The 17215-nt window shown below is 43.7% G+C and overlaps 1 protein-coding gene across 5 annotated transcripts in view; it reads right to left on the bottom strand.

Annotated features, from left to right (window-relative positions):
• The window catches only part of LOC126259559 (histone deacetylase 6), a 339218-nt gene that overhangs the window by 223104 nt on the left and 98899 nt on the right, over positions 1–17215 (bottom strand). For all 5 annotated transcript variants that reach the window (XM_049956465.1, XM_049956456.1, XM_049956474.1 and 2 more), the window contains 2 exons: positions 10785–10958; positions 5200–5392 (listed from right to left, as the gene is read on the bottom strand). In XM_049956465.1, the coding sequence (XP_049812422.1) occupies positions 5200–5392; positions 10785–10958 (367 nt within the window). The remainder of the gene's footprint in view (positions 1–5199; positions 5393–10784; positions 10959–17215) is intronic.

Raw genomic sequence — 17215 nt, 5'->3', positions numbered from 1 at the left:
AAGGGGGGGGGGGGGGGGGGGGCCTCGAGCTGTGTCAACACCTGCTCAGCGACAGTGCCTCGGCCTGTTGCCACCAAACCACCCCACAACGGTTATGGGCATTAAAATCGCCCAGTAACAGAAAAGGGGGCAGCAGTTGGGCTATCAGCGCAGCCAATACATGCTGTGGGACATCACCATCCGGTGGAAGATAGATACTGCAGACAGTAACAGCCTGAGGCGTCCACACCAGAACAACAGCAGCCTCTAAAGGTGTTTGAAGAGGTACACACTCGATGTAAAAAGAGTTATGGACATAGGTGCAAACGCCACCAGATACCCTCTCATAAGCTGCCCGATTCTCATAATACCCCAATGGTCATGGAGGGCAGGGGTTTGCATTGCCAGAAGCCAAGTTTCCTGGAAAGCAATGCAGAAGAAAGGGCAAAGACTGATAAGATGTCTGAGCTTAGCAAGGTGGTGGAGAAAACCACTGCAATTCCACTGGAGAATGACATTGTCCATGGCCGAAAAAGGCGTGGAGGGACCAGAAGGCAGATTATGCCGCTGGGTCAGCTGCTGCCACCGACTGAGGACATGTGCGATCGACATCCATTGTGTCTTCAGGGTCCGGTGAGATCTAGGTCCTCAGCAGACTCCAAAATCTCCACCTCATCCTCAGACACAGAGCCTGTAGGTAGCGGTGGGGTGGGTGTCACCGCAATTTCCTTGGTCTTATAGGTCTTCTTCTTGGACTTTTCTCACTGCCCCTTGGGTTTTACTGGCTGGGAGGGCTTCACTGATTCAGTCTCTGGGACAGAGGAGGATCATGAAGCCCTACGACCAGCTGCTTGTGGGCACTTAAGCCACTAGCAGGCATCATCTTTTCCACTGGTAGAAACCTGGGAAGGGAGAAACCCAAGGGACTCCTTGCGAGCGAGACGAGCCGAAGAAGTTGGACACTTCTCCGGCTTAGAGGTGGGGACGGATGTCCCCGATGGGTGGGGGGATGTTGCTCTGAAGTAGGTGGCTTAAAGCACCGCATCAGGGGAGGGATATAGGGCTTGACGTCACAGCGGTAGACCATCACCATAACCTTCTCAGGCAATGTATCATCCTCGAAGGCCAAGATGAAGGCACCGGTGGCAACCTGATTATCCCTCAGACCCCGATGAACGCGCTGGACGAAATGAACGCGCCGGACGAAATGAACGCCTCGCCGCTCCAAATTGGCGCGCAGCTCATCATCAGACTGCAAAAAGACGGTCCCTGTGGAATATAATACCCTGAACCACATTTAAACTCTTATGGGGCGTGATGGTAACAGAAACAACCCCCAACTTGTCACAGATGAGTAATGCTCGTGACTGAGCAGAGGATGCTATTTTTATTAAAACTGACCCAGAGCACATTTTGGACAAGCCCTCCACCTCTCCAAACTTGTCCTCTAAATGCTCGACAAAGAACTGAGGCTACATTGTTGTGAAAGACTCCCCGTCAGCTCTCGTACATACTAGGTACTAGGGCGAATAAGCTTCACTGCCAACCTTAGCCTTTTTTTCCTCCCATGGTGTGGTCAGGTAGGGGAACGATTTGGGGTCATACGTGTTTGCATTAAATTAAGCCCTCGAAAGCTTACAGAGTGCTGGTTGCTGGCCACCAGCAAGAGACAACGTACCATGCTTCATTGCGTGTCATCTGCCCTGATGCCACCGACTCCGACCAAGGGCCCTCCCCATGGGCACCACCCAGGCGCAGCAAGGGCCACCTGGCAGGATGGCCATTGCCTGGAGTCCCGATGCACCAGGGAAATAGGCACCTACTCCTTGGTATACGTGGGGAGTTAACGGCGCAGGCATCAACAGAGTGATTCCTGTGTTGTCAGGGGGCTACAACCAACAGGGTAAATGGCGACCCCACCACAACGGACTGGCTACCGTGCTGGATATCAGGCGTAAAGAAGTCCATGGTCGTCATCAGCGCAGAAACAAACACTGCATAGTGCATGGCTTATCCTCATCCGAGATATGGAGAATCGGCGTGACTGCAATGTGACGACGAGAAAGGCGCTAAAGATCTCAATGCACAATGGACACAATGCACCAAGTAAGGCCACCCTTCCCAAATTGGCTCGCTCTTTGGAATAAATTTGAAATACGGAGGTCAAACCTGAAAGGGGACCATCACCTAAGGGCCGAGATGCGTGAGACGCCTTTTAGTCGCCTCTTACAACAGGCAGGAATACCACGGACCTATTCTAACCCCCAGTCCCGCAGGAGGGTGTGGACTGATGTTGAAGCTGACCTGTTAAAATTCCTGTAATCTGTAAGTACTTTCTCCGAACTAAATTTCACTTGGTCCCATTTTGAATCCTATGCCACTTTCCTTCACATTGATTTCACCCTCATCAAAGGCCAGCTACACACTTCTCTCCACATTAAATCTACTAACAAACAACAGTACTTACATTTTGACAGTTGCCATCCTTTCCAGGTCAAACATCCCCTCCCATACAGCCTTGGCATTCGAGGCAAACCTATTTGTTTAGATGGTGACTCTTTACAGCAATACACCACCATTCTTACATCAGCCTTCACAGAAGCTAATTATCCCAAGCGTCTAGTTCATAAGCAGATTTCCCAAGCCATCACATCCAATCCTGGTACTGCTGATCCCTACACAAGACAGCTTCGGAGCATATCACTTGTCACTCAGTATTATCCTGGTCTTGAATGTATTAATCAGCTATTTCGACAAGGGCATGACTTCCTAAAATCATGTCCTGAAATGAAATCCTTTGTGTCTGAGATTTCGCCCACCACACCTAAAATAGCTTTCCATCGCCCTCCCAATAAAATAGCTTTCCATCGCCCTCCCAATAAAATAGCTTTTCATTGCCCTCCCAATCTTCACAATACTCTTGTCAGACACTAGGCTACTTCTGCACCCATCTCTCTACCCTATGGCTCCTACCCCCGTGACCATTCCAGCTGTAAGACTTGTCCTGTGCACCCTCCTATCACCACATATTTCAGCCCTGTAACTGGCAAAACATATACTATCAAGGGAGAACCACCTGTGAAACAACATGTCATACACCAGCTGTTATGTAAACAATGTTTGGCCTTTTACATTAGCATGACTAGAACCAAATTATCAGTCAGGATGAATGGGCATAGGCAAAGGGGGTATACCAGCAACACACAGTATCCTGTTGCAGATCATGCTGTACAATATGACAGTCATGACCTCGGCCCCCATTTCACCACATGCGCCACCTGTATTCTTCCCCCGGAAACCAGTTTCTTAGTACTTCACAGATAGGAACTAGCACTACAGCACATCCTTGATTCTCGCCACCCACCTGGCCTCCATTTACATTAACGCCTTCCATCTCAGCATTCCTTCACAGTAACTACTCCTTTCTTCACTCCATTTTAGTTTTCTACATCTTTCATTTTCTGATGTGTCTATTTTTCGCTGTCTCCCCCCCCCCCCACCCCCCAATCTCTGTTACACACAATGCACTTAGTTTTTCAATCTTCTTAACTCGTGTACGGTGTTTTAGTAGTAATCTCCTTCTCGCATATTACCCTGTCTTCCACCTTTAAGATCTCAAGTTTTCAAATCTCGTCCAGTGCAGTCCTCAACAATTAGTCTTTCGCTCTCATCCTGTCTAACAAGTCTCCCCTAACTCAGGGTTCCGGGTGACTTTTCAGAATTGTACCCCTTTCCCTAATCCTCTCCAGTGCTTTTCTTTCACACCGCTTCCTTCCCCTTCAATTCTTTTGCCAGAAGAAGGAATCACTGGCTTCGAAAGATTGTAAAAGTTAAAACCTTTTTGTGTGTGTGTGTGTGTGTGTGTGTGTGTGTGTGTGTGTGTGTGTGTGTGTGTGTGTGTGTGTGTGTTTGCCTGCCACCCTTTGGTGAGTACATTTTTAATCTATCCATTTACATTTTATTATTTTTAATGATATATTAGTTTAAACTGAAACATCAGTAATAAAATATTCATAGAAATAAGCAAACGGATATAAGAATGAGGAATGGAAGAGCAATATCCAGGATGAACTGTGCTTATGGTGAATAATACACAGACACACGGCAACATAGTTTCTAAGTGTGTGAAGAAAGACGAATACACAAAAACCAATGAAATGTGGGTGACACGTTTATTCAGTAATATAAGAATGGTTAAGTGGGTGCTGGAAACATATGTTCTACATCATTGTGAGATCCTGTGCATGGGATTTGCGAAAGAAACGAAGCAGCTCTCCAACTGAACACATTCCAGAGGAAGTTCATTCTTGCACAAAAACCGATCTCTCAGTAGAACACACGTTTTCATTCATACAATATACATAATGTTCTCAAACTTCCCATTTCATTTGGTGCATTCAAGTTTTGGCAGCATATTCCTACCCAGTATCTAGTATATCTACCTACACCTATTATACTGAGTGCACCATCGTCCCCTTTGCATCCTTCTGGTTTGTTATTGCCCTCTTTTCTGGATTTCATTAATTATAACTGAACTCCCTGTAATTATGGTTTTATCTCTGCATGATATTATAAAATAACAAGAGGTATTTAAGACTATTCATACTTTTGTTTGTAAATAGGATCTCCAAAGAAAGATAATCACCATACTACAAGGTACATTCAGAAGTAAGATTATAGCATCAGAGCCAAGATAATGCTCACACGTGAAAGGAAATGTTTATCAGAGTTCTAGCGGTCATGATGGTCAGTAACTCTTTGAAAAAAATTTACACACACAGAGAGAGAGAGAGAGAGAGAGAGAGGGGGGGGGGGGTGAGAGTGGGGGGGGCGGGGGGGTAGTTCTTAAACTTTAAAAAAGGAGGAATTCAATGAAAACCACAATTACTTGAAAAAGTGAGGATTCAGAAACACACTGGGAATTAAAAGTGTGTGGTAACTGAAAGACTAAAAACAAAGAAAACAAAAAAGGTTATAAAACCATAAGTGAAAATGAAGAGTAACCTGCATACACAGGCACTTCACTTGAGGGAGTTCTGTTTCCCCAAATCAGATTTTAAAATGTAGTCTAGTTTCAAATAAATCAGTATTGATTATTGCATTTTTCTACCCGCATAAAAGGTATACAGGAAACAGATGCTACTAAATGTTCATTTAATAACTCTGATTATTATTGCCCATTAAAACTTGAAGAAAGTAAGTGTAGTTAGAAATACATACCTCCAAAACCACTGGTAATAAAACGTGATGAAAAATAGCTAAATAATCAGCATCAGTCATTCCGGTTTTATTCAGTGGAACATTAAAGTTGTATCCTTTTCCTTTTCCTTCCCCAATGTAGTCATAATCAGACTCTCTCAAATTTGGCCAAAAGGAGCCATGTTCATAACGATGAATAGAAAAGTACACAACCCTATAAAAGAAATAACAGTTTTATCTTTTTTGTCATTAATATAAAATTACTGCATTTTCTTTCTGTTTAACTGTACGAATATCCTTTGAAGGAAAATTAAAAAGAGGAGCTGCTGCACGAATATCGTGAACTCAAGTGGCAAGTCAGTACTAAATAAAAAAGGGAAAGCGGAAGTTGGAAGGAATATGGACTTTAAGACATTTATCTTCAAAAAGAGAAAGTAAATAAAAATTAAAAAAGAGACATGCAGCTTGTTGTGCATACTGTTATGCCACCCCGTCTCCCAAAGCCAAAAAACATTGAGGTGCAAGACAGAACGCAGGCCAGTTTCAGAGATGCCCATCTCCAGGAGCAGTTTCCGGATAGCCTGTTTGGCCAGCCTGTCAGCAAGTTCATTTCCTGGGATTTCGACTTGTCCCGGGGTCCACACAAACGCCAGTGAACGACTGGACCATTCCAGGGCAGAGATGGATGTTCGCTACCAAAGGATGGCGAGGATAGCACTGGCCGATAGCTTGTAAGCTGTTCAGGAAGTCAGAACAGAGAAGAAACGACTCACCAGAACAGGAACAGATGTACTGAAGTGCACGAGATATGGCCACAAGCTCTGCAGTGAATACACTGCACCCAGCGGGCAAGGATTGCTGTTCAATATGACCTCTGTGGACATAGGCGAAGCCAACATTACCATCAGCCATCGATCCGTCAGCGTAAACAACTTCAGAGCACCAGAATATGTCAAGAATCGCGAGGAAGTGACAGTGGAGAGACACCTATGGGAGGCACCAACTTGGATGGATGGATGATCATTAGTGTTTTAGGGCGCACAACAATGAGGTTATCAGAGCTCGGCCAACTTGGACACGGAAAGTACAGAACGACAAGAAGCTTTGGATAAAAATCGAGAGTGGGCCCTGGAGACATCACTCATACAATGTGGCAAGGATATGATGTCACCAGGTCATGTTGTATGCTTGACATAAGTCAAAAAAGACAGCAAGCAGGTGTTGGCATCTGGAAAAAGCTGTTCAGATGGCAGACTTGAGGAACACCAGATTATCAGTGGTAGAGCCACCTTCGTGGAAGCTGCCCTGACATGGAGCCAGTAGGCCACTAGACTCCAGGACCCAACCCAACTGCCGACACACCACACGTTCCAGCAGCTTACAGAGAACGTAGGTGAGGCTGATGGGCCGATAGCTATCCACATCAAGCGGGTTTTAGCATCGGAATGATGGTGCTCTCTTGCCATTGTGATGTAAAGATGCCATTACACCAGATCCAGTCGAAGATGATGAGATATCACTTGTAGTCAGACAAGAGATGTTAAATCATCTGACTGTGGATCTGATTCGGCCCAGGAGCTGTGTCGGGGCTATGTGCAAGGGCGCTGAGGAGTTCCCACTCTGTAAATGGGGCATTAGAGGGTTCACTGTGGCATGTAGTGAATGAGAGGACTTTCCGTTCCATCTGGGGACTGAGGGTGCCAAAGGTTGGGGGGTAGTTCTCCGACGCAGAGGCTCGAGGATAGTGCTCGGCAATCGCGTTTGCGTCGGTAGACAGGACGCCAACGATGTTAACACCTGGTAAACTGTGCCCCATCAATCTCGTCTTAAAGCTGTGGCTGGTACCCAAAAAGTTGACTGATCTTCGACCAGACTTGAGAAGGTAACGTATGGCACCCAATGGTCGAAACGTACCTATCCCAACACTCGTTTCCATAGTTTTATAAGCAGGCAAACGTGGGCATGGAGCCACTTAAAGACTATTAGGTGCTCTAGGGAAGGGTGCCACTTACGTCACTGCAGAGCTCACAGATGCTCTTTAACTGCCTCAGCGACTTCTGGCGACCACAAAGTGAACGTCTTTCGCCGGGGGCAACCTAGAGAACGAGGGATCGCATTTTCTGCTGCAGAAATTATTGTTTTCGTGACCTGCTCGATCACAACATCAATGGCATCACATGGAGGAGATTCAATGGGGACAGCAGAGGCGAAGGCCACCCACTCTGCCTTGTTTAAAGCCCATATGGGTAGGCATCCGTGTGCACGATGCCAGGGGAGTGACAGGAAGATGGGGAAGTGGTCACTACCACACAGGTCATCACGTGCTCCCCAGTGGATAGATAGGAGAAGTCCTGGGCTGCAAATTGATAAATCAATGGCCAAGTAACTACCATCAGTCACACTGAAGTTTGTGGCGGCCCTAGTATTTAACAGGCAGAGGTCGAGTTGGGACAGTAAATTTTTGACATCTCTGCCACGGCCAGTAAGCATGGTGCTACCCCATAAGGGGTTATGGGCATTAAAATCACCCAAAAGTAGGTAAGGTTGAGGGAGTTGATCAATCAGTACATCCAATATGTTCAGGGGTACCGCACCATCTGGAAGGAGATATACGTTGTAGACAGTTATTTCCTGTGTCGTCATACCCTGACAGCCACAGCTTCAAAACGAGATTGATGGGGCACAGGTTCACTACATACAGAGTTCAGGACATAAATGCAAACGCCACCTGACACACTATTATATGCGCTACGGTTCTTGTAATATCCCCTGTAGCCACGAAGGGCAGGGGTCCGATTGCCGGGAACCAAGTTTCCTGGAGGGCAATACAGAAAGCACGTGTAAATCTTAACAGTTGCTGTACCTCAGTCAGGTAGTGGAAAAAACTCCGCAATTTCACTGGAGGATGACGTGATCTTGAGACTGGAAAGGCATGAAACACTCAATGACGCAGTCTACGCCTCAGGGTCACCTGCTGCCACTGACTAATTTCCTGAACAGGCAATATCCATTGTGTCTGAGGGTCTGGCGAGATCTAGGCCCTCAGCGGATGCCAGAACCTTCACCTCATCCTCAAATGCACAGCTTGTAGGCAGTGGTGGTGTGGGTGCCACCGCAATTCCCTTGGCCTTAGGAGTCTTCTTTCTGGATTTCTCTTGCTGATCCCTGGGTTTCTCTGCCTGCGAGGGCTTCACTGATTCAGTCTCTGAAACTGAGAATGATGGTGAAGGCCTACAACCAGCTGCTTTTGGGCACTTCAGCCACTGGCGGGTGTCATCTTTCACACTAGCAGAAACCTGGGAAGGAAGTGACCCAAGGGACCCCTTCCAAGCGAGAGGAGCCGAAGAAGACTTATACTTCTCCAGCTGAGAAATAGCGACTGGTGTCCCCGATGGTTGGGGGGACAGTGCTCCCCAGGGAGGTGGTGCAGGAGCAACAGGGAGGGAAGTGACCATCAAGCGGGCAGGTGTTGTCTTCCGGCTCTGAGAGCCAACTGGAACTCACGGAACTGATGGGGCTACAACCGTTCTCGTAGCGGCGGCATAAGGTCTTGTATTCCACGATTTTCCTTTCTTACTGTAAAATCCTGCAGTCTGGTGAGCAAGGAGAATGATGCTCTCCGCAGTTGACACAGATGGGAGGCAGGGCACAGGGAGTATTGGGATGGGATGGAGATCCACGATCTAGACATGTGATGCTGGAAGTACAGCAGGGAGACATAGGGCCAAACTTCCAGCACTTAAAGTACCGCATCGAGGGGAGGGATATAGGGCTTGACGTCACAGCGGTAGACCATGACCTTGACCTTCTCGGGTAATGTGTCACCCTCGAAGACCAAGATGAAGGCACCGGCGGCAACCTGATTATCCTTCAGCCCTGATGGACGCGCCGGACGAAATGAATGCCTCGCCGCTCTAAGCTGGTGCGCAGTTTGTCATCAGACTGCAAAAGATGGTCCCTGTCGAATATAATACCCTGGACCATATTTAAGATCTTATGAGGCGTGAAGGTAACAGAAACATCCCCCAGCTTGTCACAAGCGAGTAACGCCCATGACTGGCCAGAGGATGCAATTTTTATCAAGACAGATCCTGACCACATTTTGGACAAGCCCTCCACCTCCCCAAACTTGTCCTCTAAATGCTCTTCAAAATACTGAGGCTTCATTGAGACAAAGGTGTCCCCATAAGCTCTCGTACGTATGAGGTATCGGGACAAATAAGGCTCACTGGCATCCTTAGCCTGGTGTTCCTCTGATGGTGTGGCCAGGGAGGAGGACGTTTTTGTATAATACTTCCTTGCACTGTACTGAGACAGAGCGGTTAGAGACTGCTGGCGTTTGATCACTAGCAAGTGATGGCGTGGTACGCTTCATCATGCGTCATCCGCCCTGATGCCACCCTTCCGCATGGGTGCCACCCAGGCGCAGCAAAGGCCACCTGGCAGGATGGCTATTGCCAGGAGCCCCAATGGCCTAGGGTGACAGGCATCTATTCCTTGGCATACTTGGGGAGTTAACAGTGGAGGCATCAGCAGAGTGATTCCTGTGTAGTCAGGGGGCTACAACCAACAGGGTACTTGGCGGCCCCACCATAACGGATTGGCTACTGTGCTGGATATGAGGTGGAAAGAATTCCAAGGTCATCATCGGCACAGAAAAAAACACTGCACAGTGGGTGAAGGAAAACACACCCAGGAAGGTGTCCTCGTTCAAGAGATGGAGGATGAGCAGGACTGCAATGCCACAACGAGAAAGTGGGCTAAAGATCCCAATGCACGATGGACACAATGCACCACAGAAGGCGCCCTTCCCCAATTGGCTCGCTCTTCGGGAAAATTTTGAAAAATGGAGTTCAAACCCTACAGGGAACCATCACATAAGGTCCGAAAGGTGTGAGACTCCTTCTAGTCGCCTCTTACAACAGGCGGGAATACCTCAGGCCTATTCTAACCTCGGGCCCCCTGGGGGTTTGTCACAGTGTCTCCCGATTGAGTCTCACCTGTTGTACAGCTCATCTTATCAATTTCCCGGGGCTCATTTGAAACACAGCACCTGTCTTCTCAATGTTTTCAAGCATTTTCACCTTTTTTTGGATGACTGACATTGGCAAAACTGTCATCACGAAGACTACCCATTCTCTCCAACTTGCGAGTCAAATTCTTGATTGTTAGCACACTTGGATCGTCTGTCTTGAACTCTGTCATGAACTTCCTTTGAGCCGCAGTTGGGCTGTTATTGCTTGCATAGTAGGCCTTCACAACCACTATACTCTCAGGCACACTGTACCGTGACATTTTCACATGTAAATGGCCGACAACAACAGGGCGCATGTGCATGTGAATGTGCATGTGCATACTAATTCGCATCATGCCCTGTGGCCAACCGTGCAGTTTGAACATCCTAACACAAACCATTCGCAAGTTGTTATGATTTTATTTCATATAGTTCAATAATTGTCGGCCTCTAATATTCTCCATAATTTTCCTTCATAAGGATATGTATACAAAATCTCCATGATCTGCAGCACCTTACAACAATAAACACAAAAGGTGTTCCCAAACTTAATTTACACTGCATTCCGTAACATCTAATCCCCAACTCTTACCTAGGATCATCATAAAACATTTGCTGAGTTGCCTGACCATGGTGAACATCCCAATCAACTATAACAATACGTGATATATCACAATTATTCAAGGCATGTTCTGCTGCCAACGCTACATTGTTAAAGAAGCAGTAACCACAGTATTCACTTTTCATGGCATGATGACCAGGTGGCCTGCAACAAAAAACACCAATGAAAACATGTGCCACACTCTTAAAATGTAATAACAGTAGTTCCTACCATTTCAACTCTTCTCAAAAGACTATAATAGAAACACATAGGCATTCACAACCAAGACCACAATCCTTATCATCATGTTGCATTAAGTTTGCATCATCATCCACAACATATAAATATCATGCACACAAATTTCAGTCACGTGATGATCTTAACAGTCCTTAAATTGACACTGTACATGCAATAATTTATCACTTTAAGACAACCCTAATACAACAAACAAGAATTTGTTTCGTCTTCAAACCCAGTGACACTGACAAAAGCCAAATACTTGTAATTACTCACATCTTGATTGTTTTGCTTAACATGGCAACACCATGAAGGTGGCAAGTAACAAATGTCAAATTACCATCAGCAATTTCAGTGGAACTGCATAAAGTAGGCAGGATCAATACCATCTATATTACGTATATAAGAAATTATTTTGCAGCAGAATGTCGATTGTCATGAAGAGATCATGTTACACCTTGGGTAAGAAGGCAATTGTCCAAATTCGACAGTGACAGGATTGTGGCATTTCGAGATTGCAATTAATCATTCCTCAATATTGTTGCTCACACTGGGCTCCCATTATTTTGACAGGCAGGATTGTGATACTCAGCACCATGCAGCATCTCAACAGTCCACTGTGACTAGTGTCAAAAAAGAAAGACATATTGTTTGTGCGGCCATGCAGGATTGTACAGCCATACCATGAACCTTGCATCAGGAAATGGGATCCTGCTGCAAGAAAAGTATCCACACAGACAATGCAACAATGTCTGGAGTACCATGGACTGTCAGTATGGTGATCATTATTGTGGCATCCTTTGACAAGGAAGCAGATAGATACATGCCAACAGTGGAGTACCCGACAACACTGGACACAGGAGTGGCAATGCATTGTCTTTTCACCTGAGTCCAGGCTCTGCACACAGTTTCACAGTGTGTGTGTGTGTGTGTGTGTGTGTGTGTGTGTGTGTGTGTGTGTTGTGTAGGCTCCAAGGAGAATGACCATTGTCATAATACAGCCCTGTTTACCATATAGGCCTAGCATCTGGTTTGATCGTGTAAGGCACCACTGGATACACATCATCATCATCATCATCATCATCATCATCATTTCTGGTTGTCATACTCAGTAACTTGGACAGCAACCATACCGTATTTTACTGCAAACTTTTTCTCAAAAAATTTTCTTGAGACGGAGGGAATTATACAAGTAGTAGAGTGGTGCTTTTTAAGAATTCAGAAAGACAGCAAAATAATGTACTAGGTACGTAAAAGTTATATTTATGGTAGTTGTGAAAAAAATGGTATCTGCTATTACTTATTTTCAATTAACACAAAAGAACTGGATTCATACCACAGTTTCATTATGCCTGCAATGAAAAGCAGCAATGTAGTGTTCTCTCTCTCTCTCTCTCTCTCTCTCTCTCTCTCAGCATCATTTTCATCACTGTCATCACTATTTTCAGGCTCAGATAACACATCATCATCATCATCATCATCATCATCTCCATTTTCACTATTCCGCAACATGTCATCTTCAAATCCATCAATGGCACAAGAAATTTCAGCTTTTTTTAAAACTCTTATTAATAATATCGACATTAATTTTCTCCCGTGCATGGATCCACTCGCACGTCGTCTATATTGATGGTTTCCTTATCTTGCCTCCTGGTGTCATCTGATGAGTTCTCACTGCAATCCTTTCTGAATAAAGGTGTCGAAGATGTTCTTTGAAAGGTCTGTTGATGCTGACATCTAAATGTTGAAGAATGGAGGTTAAACCTCCAGGGATGGTGACAGGATGGGACTTCATACATTTCAATTTGTACTTTACAGCTCCCATAAGGTCATCCCAGGAACTGTTTAGGTCAAGAAAGAACTTCTTTTGTAATAATGTCCCTGGTCATCCTCCCCAGACTTTCTCCCCGCCATCAAATCTCCTGTCATTCAGTCCTTTTCCTGAACTCGTAAGTAAATTCCATGGGGATATTGGTAATGTCTTACTTTTAAAGATGGCATACGGTGGAAGTTTATTGCCATCTGCTGTAGTGCACATCATTGTGCCTCTTAGTTTCTCCGCTCCAGCCATCTTAAGAAGCACACTTTTCAAGCCAGATGGAGCAACGGTGGTGTTATGCGACATATCAAAAACAGTGGTGTCTGGTCAGCGTTACCAACCTGGAAGAGCAAATAGTCACATTACTACTGCACTTATATTATGTAACAATGGAACTCAAGTGCCTTATCTATGTTGTCTCACTGTAAACGCTGGTATTAAGACGGTCTCCATCGTAGACTGAGATTATGCCATCTCATAAAACAAATCACCCAACCAATGCTTGCTATAAAATCCTTTCTGTCAATGTTGAGCATGGCATCTATCTCGCAATCTTTGTTCTGACTCATTTTGTAAGAGACAGCACAACCACTGCTCCAAAGTTAATTGACATATGCAATTACACCATTGACAATTTTGGGATATTTCCCTGTTTTAGGCCCCCAGAATGATTTGGAGCTTGCCTTTGCAGCCATGAGTTTATCTTTTTATCTCCGCCATTACTGTATTGAATGAGGATCAATGGAGAAATGTCTTCCTGCAGCTTTCACTCGGTTGTATCAGTGTAAGATAAAACATTTAATTTAAATTTTGCTGCGTAGTCTGAATATTTAAATATTATAATGACTTATAACAAACTGACCTAGAAATACATCTGCAATTTCACTTGTTAAATTTACAGTATGTTGTGACCCTGGAAATATTTTTATGTCAAGTACCACTGTGTCCAATGTTGTTCATTGTCAGGTCATTTGAAGGCCACTCCGTTAAGAATGAACCAGGAGAGGGAACTGTGTGTGATATTAATAAAATAATTTTTAATGATGAAAAATCTTATGAGGGGAATATGCAAGGGGAAGCTTATGCCATAAAATACAGTATGTCTTTGATGTTTTGAGGCCAGTTTTTGAGGTCTCCATGACATCATCTTTCAGCAAGATAATGCAATATCACATGTTGCCCATGCTATACAGACCTAACTCAATATGGAGGGTGTTTGACTGTTGCCCCGGCCAGCACATTCTCCAGACCTCTCACTCACTGAGACAGTTAAACTCTGGCACAGAATTGGAATAATGATGTAACTGCATCTGTCAAAAATGTTCAAATGTATGTGAAATCTTATGGGACTTAACTGCTAAGGTCATCACTCCCTAAGCTTACACACTACTTAACCTAAATTATCCTACAAACACACACCCATGCCCGAGGGAGGACTCTAACCTCCACCGGGACCAGCCGCACAGTAAATGACTGCAGCGCCCTAGACCGCTCTGCTAATCCCGCACGGCAACTGTATCTGACATCCATGCTCAGTTCGACCCAACACTTAACCAGGTTAGAGCCATTATTGCTGTCAGAGCTAACAGCTCTGTGCACCAATTTTTGCACTCTGAATATTTCCAAATCACGAACTCACATATTCTTCCTGCTAACAGTATACACATAGTAAGTAAAATTTGTTGTTTGCTAACCTTCCTGATGCTGCAATTTTAATGGTCAGCAGTGTACTTAAATTGTGTTTCTGGTGCTAAAAGCATTTAAGGACGTCACATTAAAAAAGTTTACACTTCTGTTATGTCCAAGAGACCCCAAAGTAACACTGTCTCATTCTGATCCGTGCCAAAGGATGTTATGTTGAAGCAGCAACATCCACCGTAAGACCACTAAAACAATTGTGACTAAATATTTAGAATGTCATGTATAGCACTTTTCAAGAGAAAAAGGGAGGAACTAGAGTAATCAAACTGAAACAACACACAAAATGAACTCAGATGAACCAGTTGGTAAGAGTTTTGAAGGGAAAAAAAATCTCTACACGCACAGCTGTTTGTTGCTGTTTCTGTTGTTGCCGAGGCTATGGGCATACCTAAATGGTCATCGGCATCCAGGCACTAAGATGAAATTCCTAATAAATTAATCACATGGTAAAATGTGAGAATTAAAAGTAACAAAAGAACAAAATTCCAAAAATGACTAAAGATATGAAACTGGCAAAAAAAAAAAAAAAAAAAAAAAAAAAAAAAAAAAAAAAAAAAGGGGGTGAACAGCTACAAACTAGAAAATTTTTAAATCTTGGGTGTTACAGCCTAGTCTGAGGAGCTGGTTGTACCATCCTAGCACTTTTGGACAAAGATGCAAAGATATACAAAAATGTTTTAGAGGTATGACAGATTTTCATCACCCAAAATAGAGTGCGCTCAATGCAACAGCCACCCATGCAATACTAAACAGGAAGCAAACCCCTTAAACGTTACAAGCTGATGTTCACATGCCACAGCCAACACGTTGGTGGTCTTCTTAGCAGAAGGTGAATCATGTCATATAATGATAGTAGTTTGCTATCACTAATTTCCAGTCACCCAATTATGTACAGTATAACCTTCTTCCCTAAATGTATTAAGGCAATGGCAGGCATCATGGATGTAATGGAGTGCTGGAAACATGTAGTAAAAGATTTTAGTGTGTGCAAAAGTGCCTGAGCTGCTGAAGAATTTTGTAGTTTAAATACATCTCGTCTGCTGCAGTCCCTTCAAGATTATATAAAAAGCTGTGATGTCTTCAGTGAAATTATTTGGTAAATAGATCTTGACAATACCACTGAGACAAAATTAAATTGGTAAGTAAATGCGGTACAGGAATAAGATGTCATAAAAGTACACTTTTATAACGGAATATGGAGTAGAATTTCTTTAAGCTGCTGCAGATAAAAATTAGCTTTTTGAGTATCCATGTTAGCAGTCAACTTCACCCTCTAGTGCAGACTAGAATCTGGTCCAAAAATCAGACTGGTCTACCATCGCGCAGATCAAAATATGCTGTATCGCTTGTGGACATTTGATGAATCTTTGTTCATTAAAATGGTGCTGTAATGAGAAAACAGTATTAAATGTATATCATGCGTACTTTCATTCTCGTCTTAGATATGGGGTCACCTTCTGGGGAAACTCTAAAACAGCTAATAGCACTTTTAAACTACAAAAAAGGGCCATTAGAATCTTGTTTGGGTGCAAGCCTAGAGACTCTTGTAAACCCCTGTTTAAGAAATCTGGTATTCCTCCATTACCATGTGTATACATTATGGAAACCCTTTTGTTATTTAAATTAAATGTAATAGGCAAGGACCAGAGACTGCAAAAAAACTGTGATATACATGAGCACTTTACCAGACAAAACAGAAACTTACATATGACTCAAATCAGCACAGCACTGTGCCAAAAAGGTACTTTTCAAATGGGAGTTAAGCTTTATAACAAACTTCCTGAAAACATAGTAAAAGCTATCACTGAGGTCAATACATTTGGAAAATTTCTAAAGTCATATTTACAGCATCACTGCTTTTACTCCATTGAAGAATATTTAAATTTATGAAATGTGTTATATAGATACTTACGTGTAAAGTGTATTATTGTAAGCTTAAATATGTATGCCTTGAAATGACTTTCAGCCTGTATATTTATAACTTGACTTGTCCAATGTCTTATGCATAAGCTGCTATGTAGACAACAGGATCAGTAAAATACAATCTACAATCGAAATGCTGCACAATCTGAAAACACGCTTTACTCTGAAGAATAAAAAGCAAAGTGCTAATGATACTCCAATGCCAATATGGATAAATATTGTGAATATGTAATTTGTTGCCGAGGTGTTTCAAAGGGATTTCTACCCAGACTTTGATAAACACCTCCAAATTACTGTATAAAATCCTGGTGTCCCTCCCCCTACCCCACCCAAATTTCTTGGAAATGTGAAATATCTTTTTAATTTAAATTTTTAATGATACTGCTTTACAGTAATGTTGCAACTCATGAAAATTTTCTCTAAAGGGACATAAGAACAGGGGTAAATAATGAAAAACAGATTATCTCATTCCATCACAGCCCCACAGTTTTTCAAGTAGTTGTTGCGTCTGGTACCTTTCTGCACAGAATGTGTTATGCCAAGTGGCCACACCAGTTTCTGATAGAATAACAATATGTATAACAAAAGTGTCTCCCATAACTGGATGTCTAACAATACTACTGGTAATCACTCTGAATACGAGATCACATTGGACCAGAGACTACTATTATCATGCGAGGGCCCGTGAGCTGACAATTGTACCACCATTACTTATGCAGTGAGCTCCATGTGCAATAGGCGA

The sequence above is a fragment of the Schistocerca nitens genome, chromosome 1 (assembly GCF_023898315.1).
Source record: "Schistocerca nitens isolate TAMUIC-IGC-003100 chromosome 1, iqSchNite1.1, whole genome shotgun sequence".
Taxonomy (NCBI): Eukaryota; Metazoa; Arthropoda; class Insecta; order Orthoptera; family Acrididae; genus Schistocerca; species Schistocerca nitens.
Note: the sequence above shows the minus strand (reverse complement) of the source record. Positions and strands in the feature narration are given on the sequence as shown.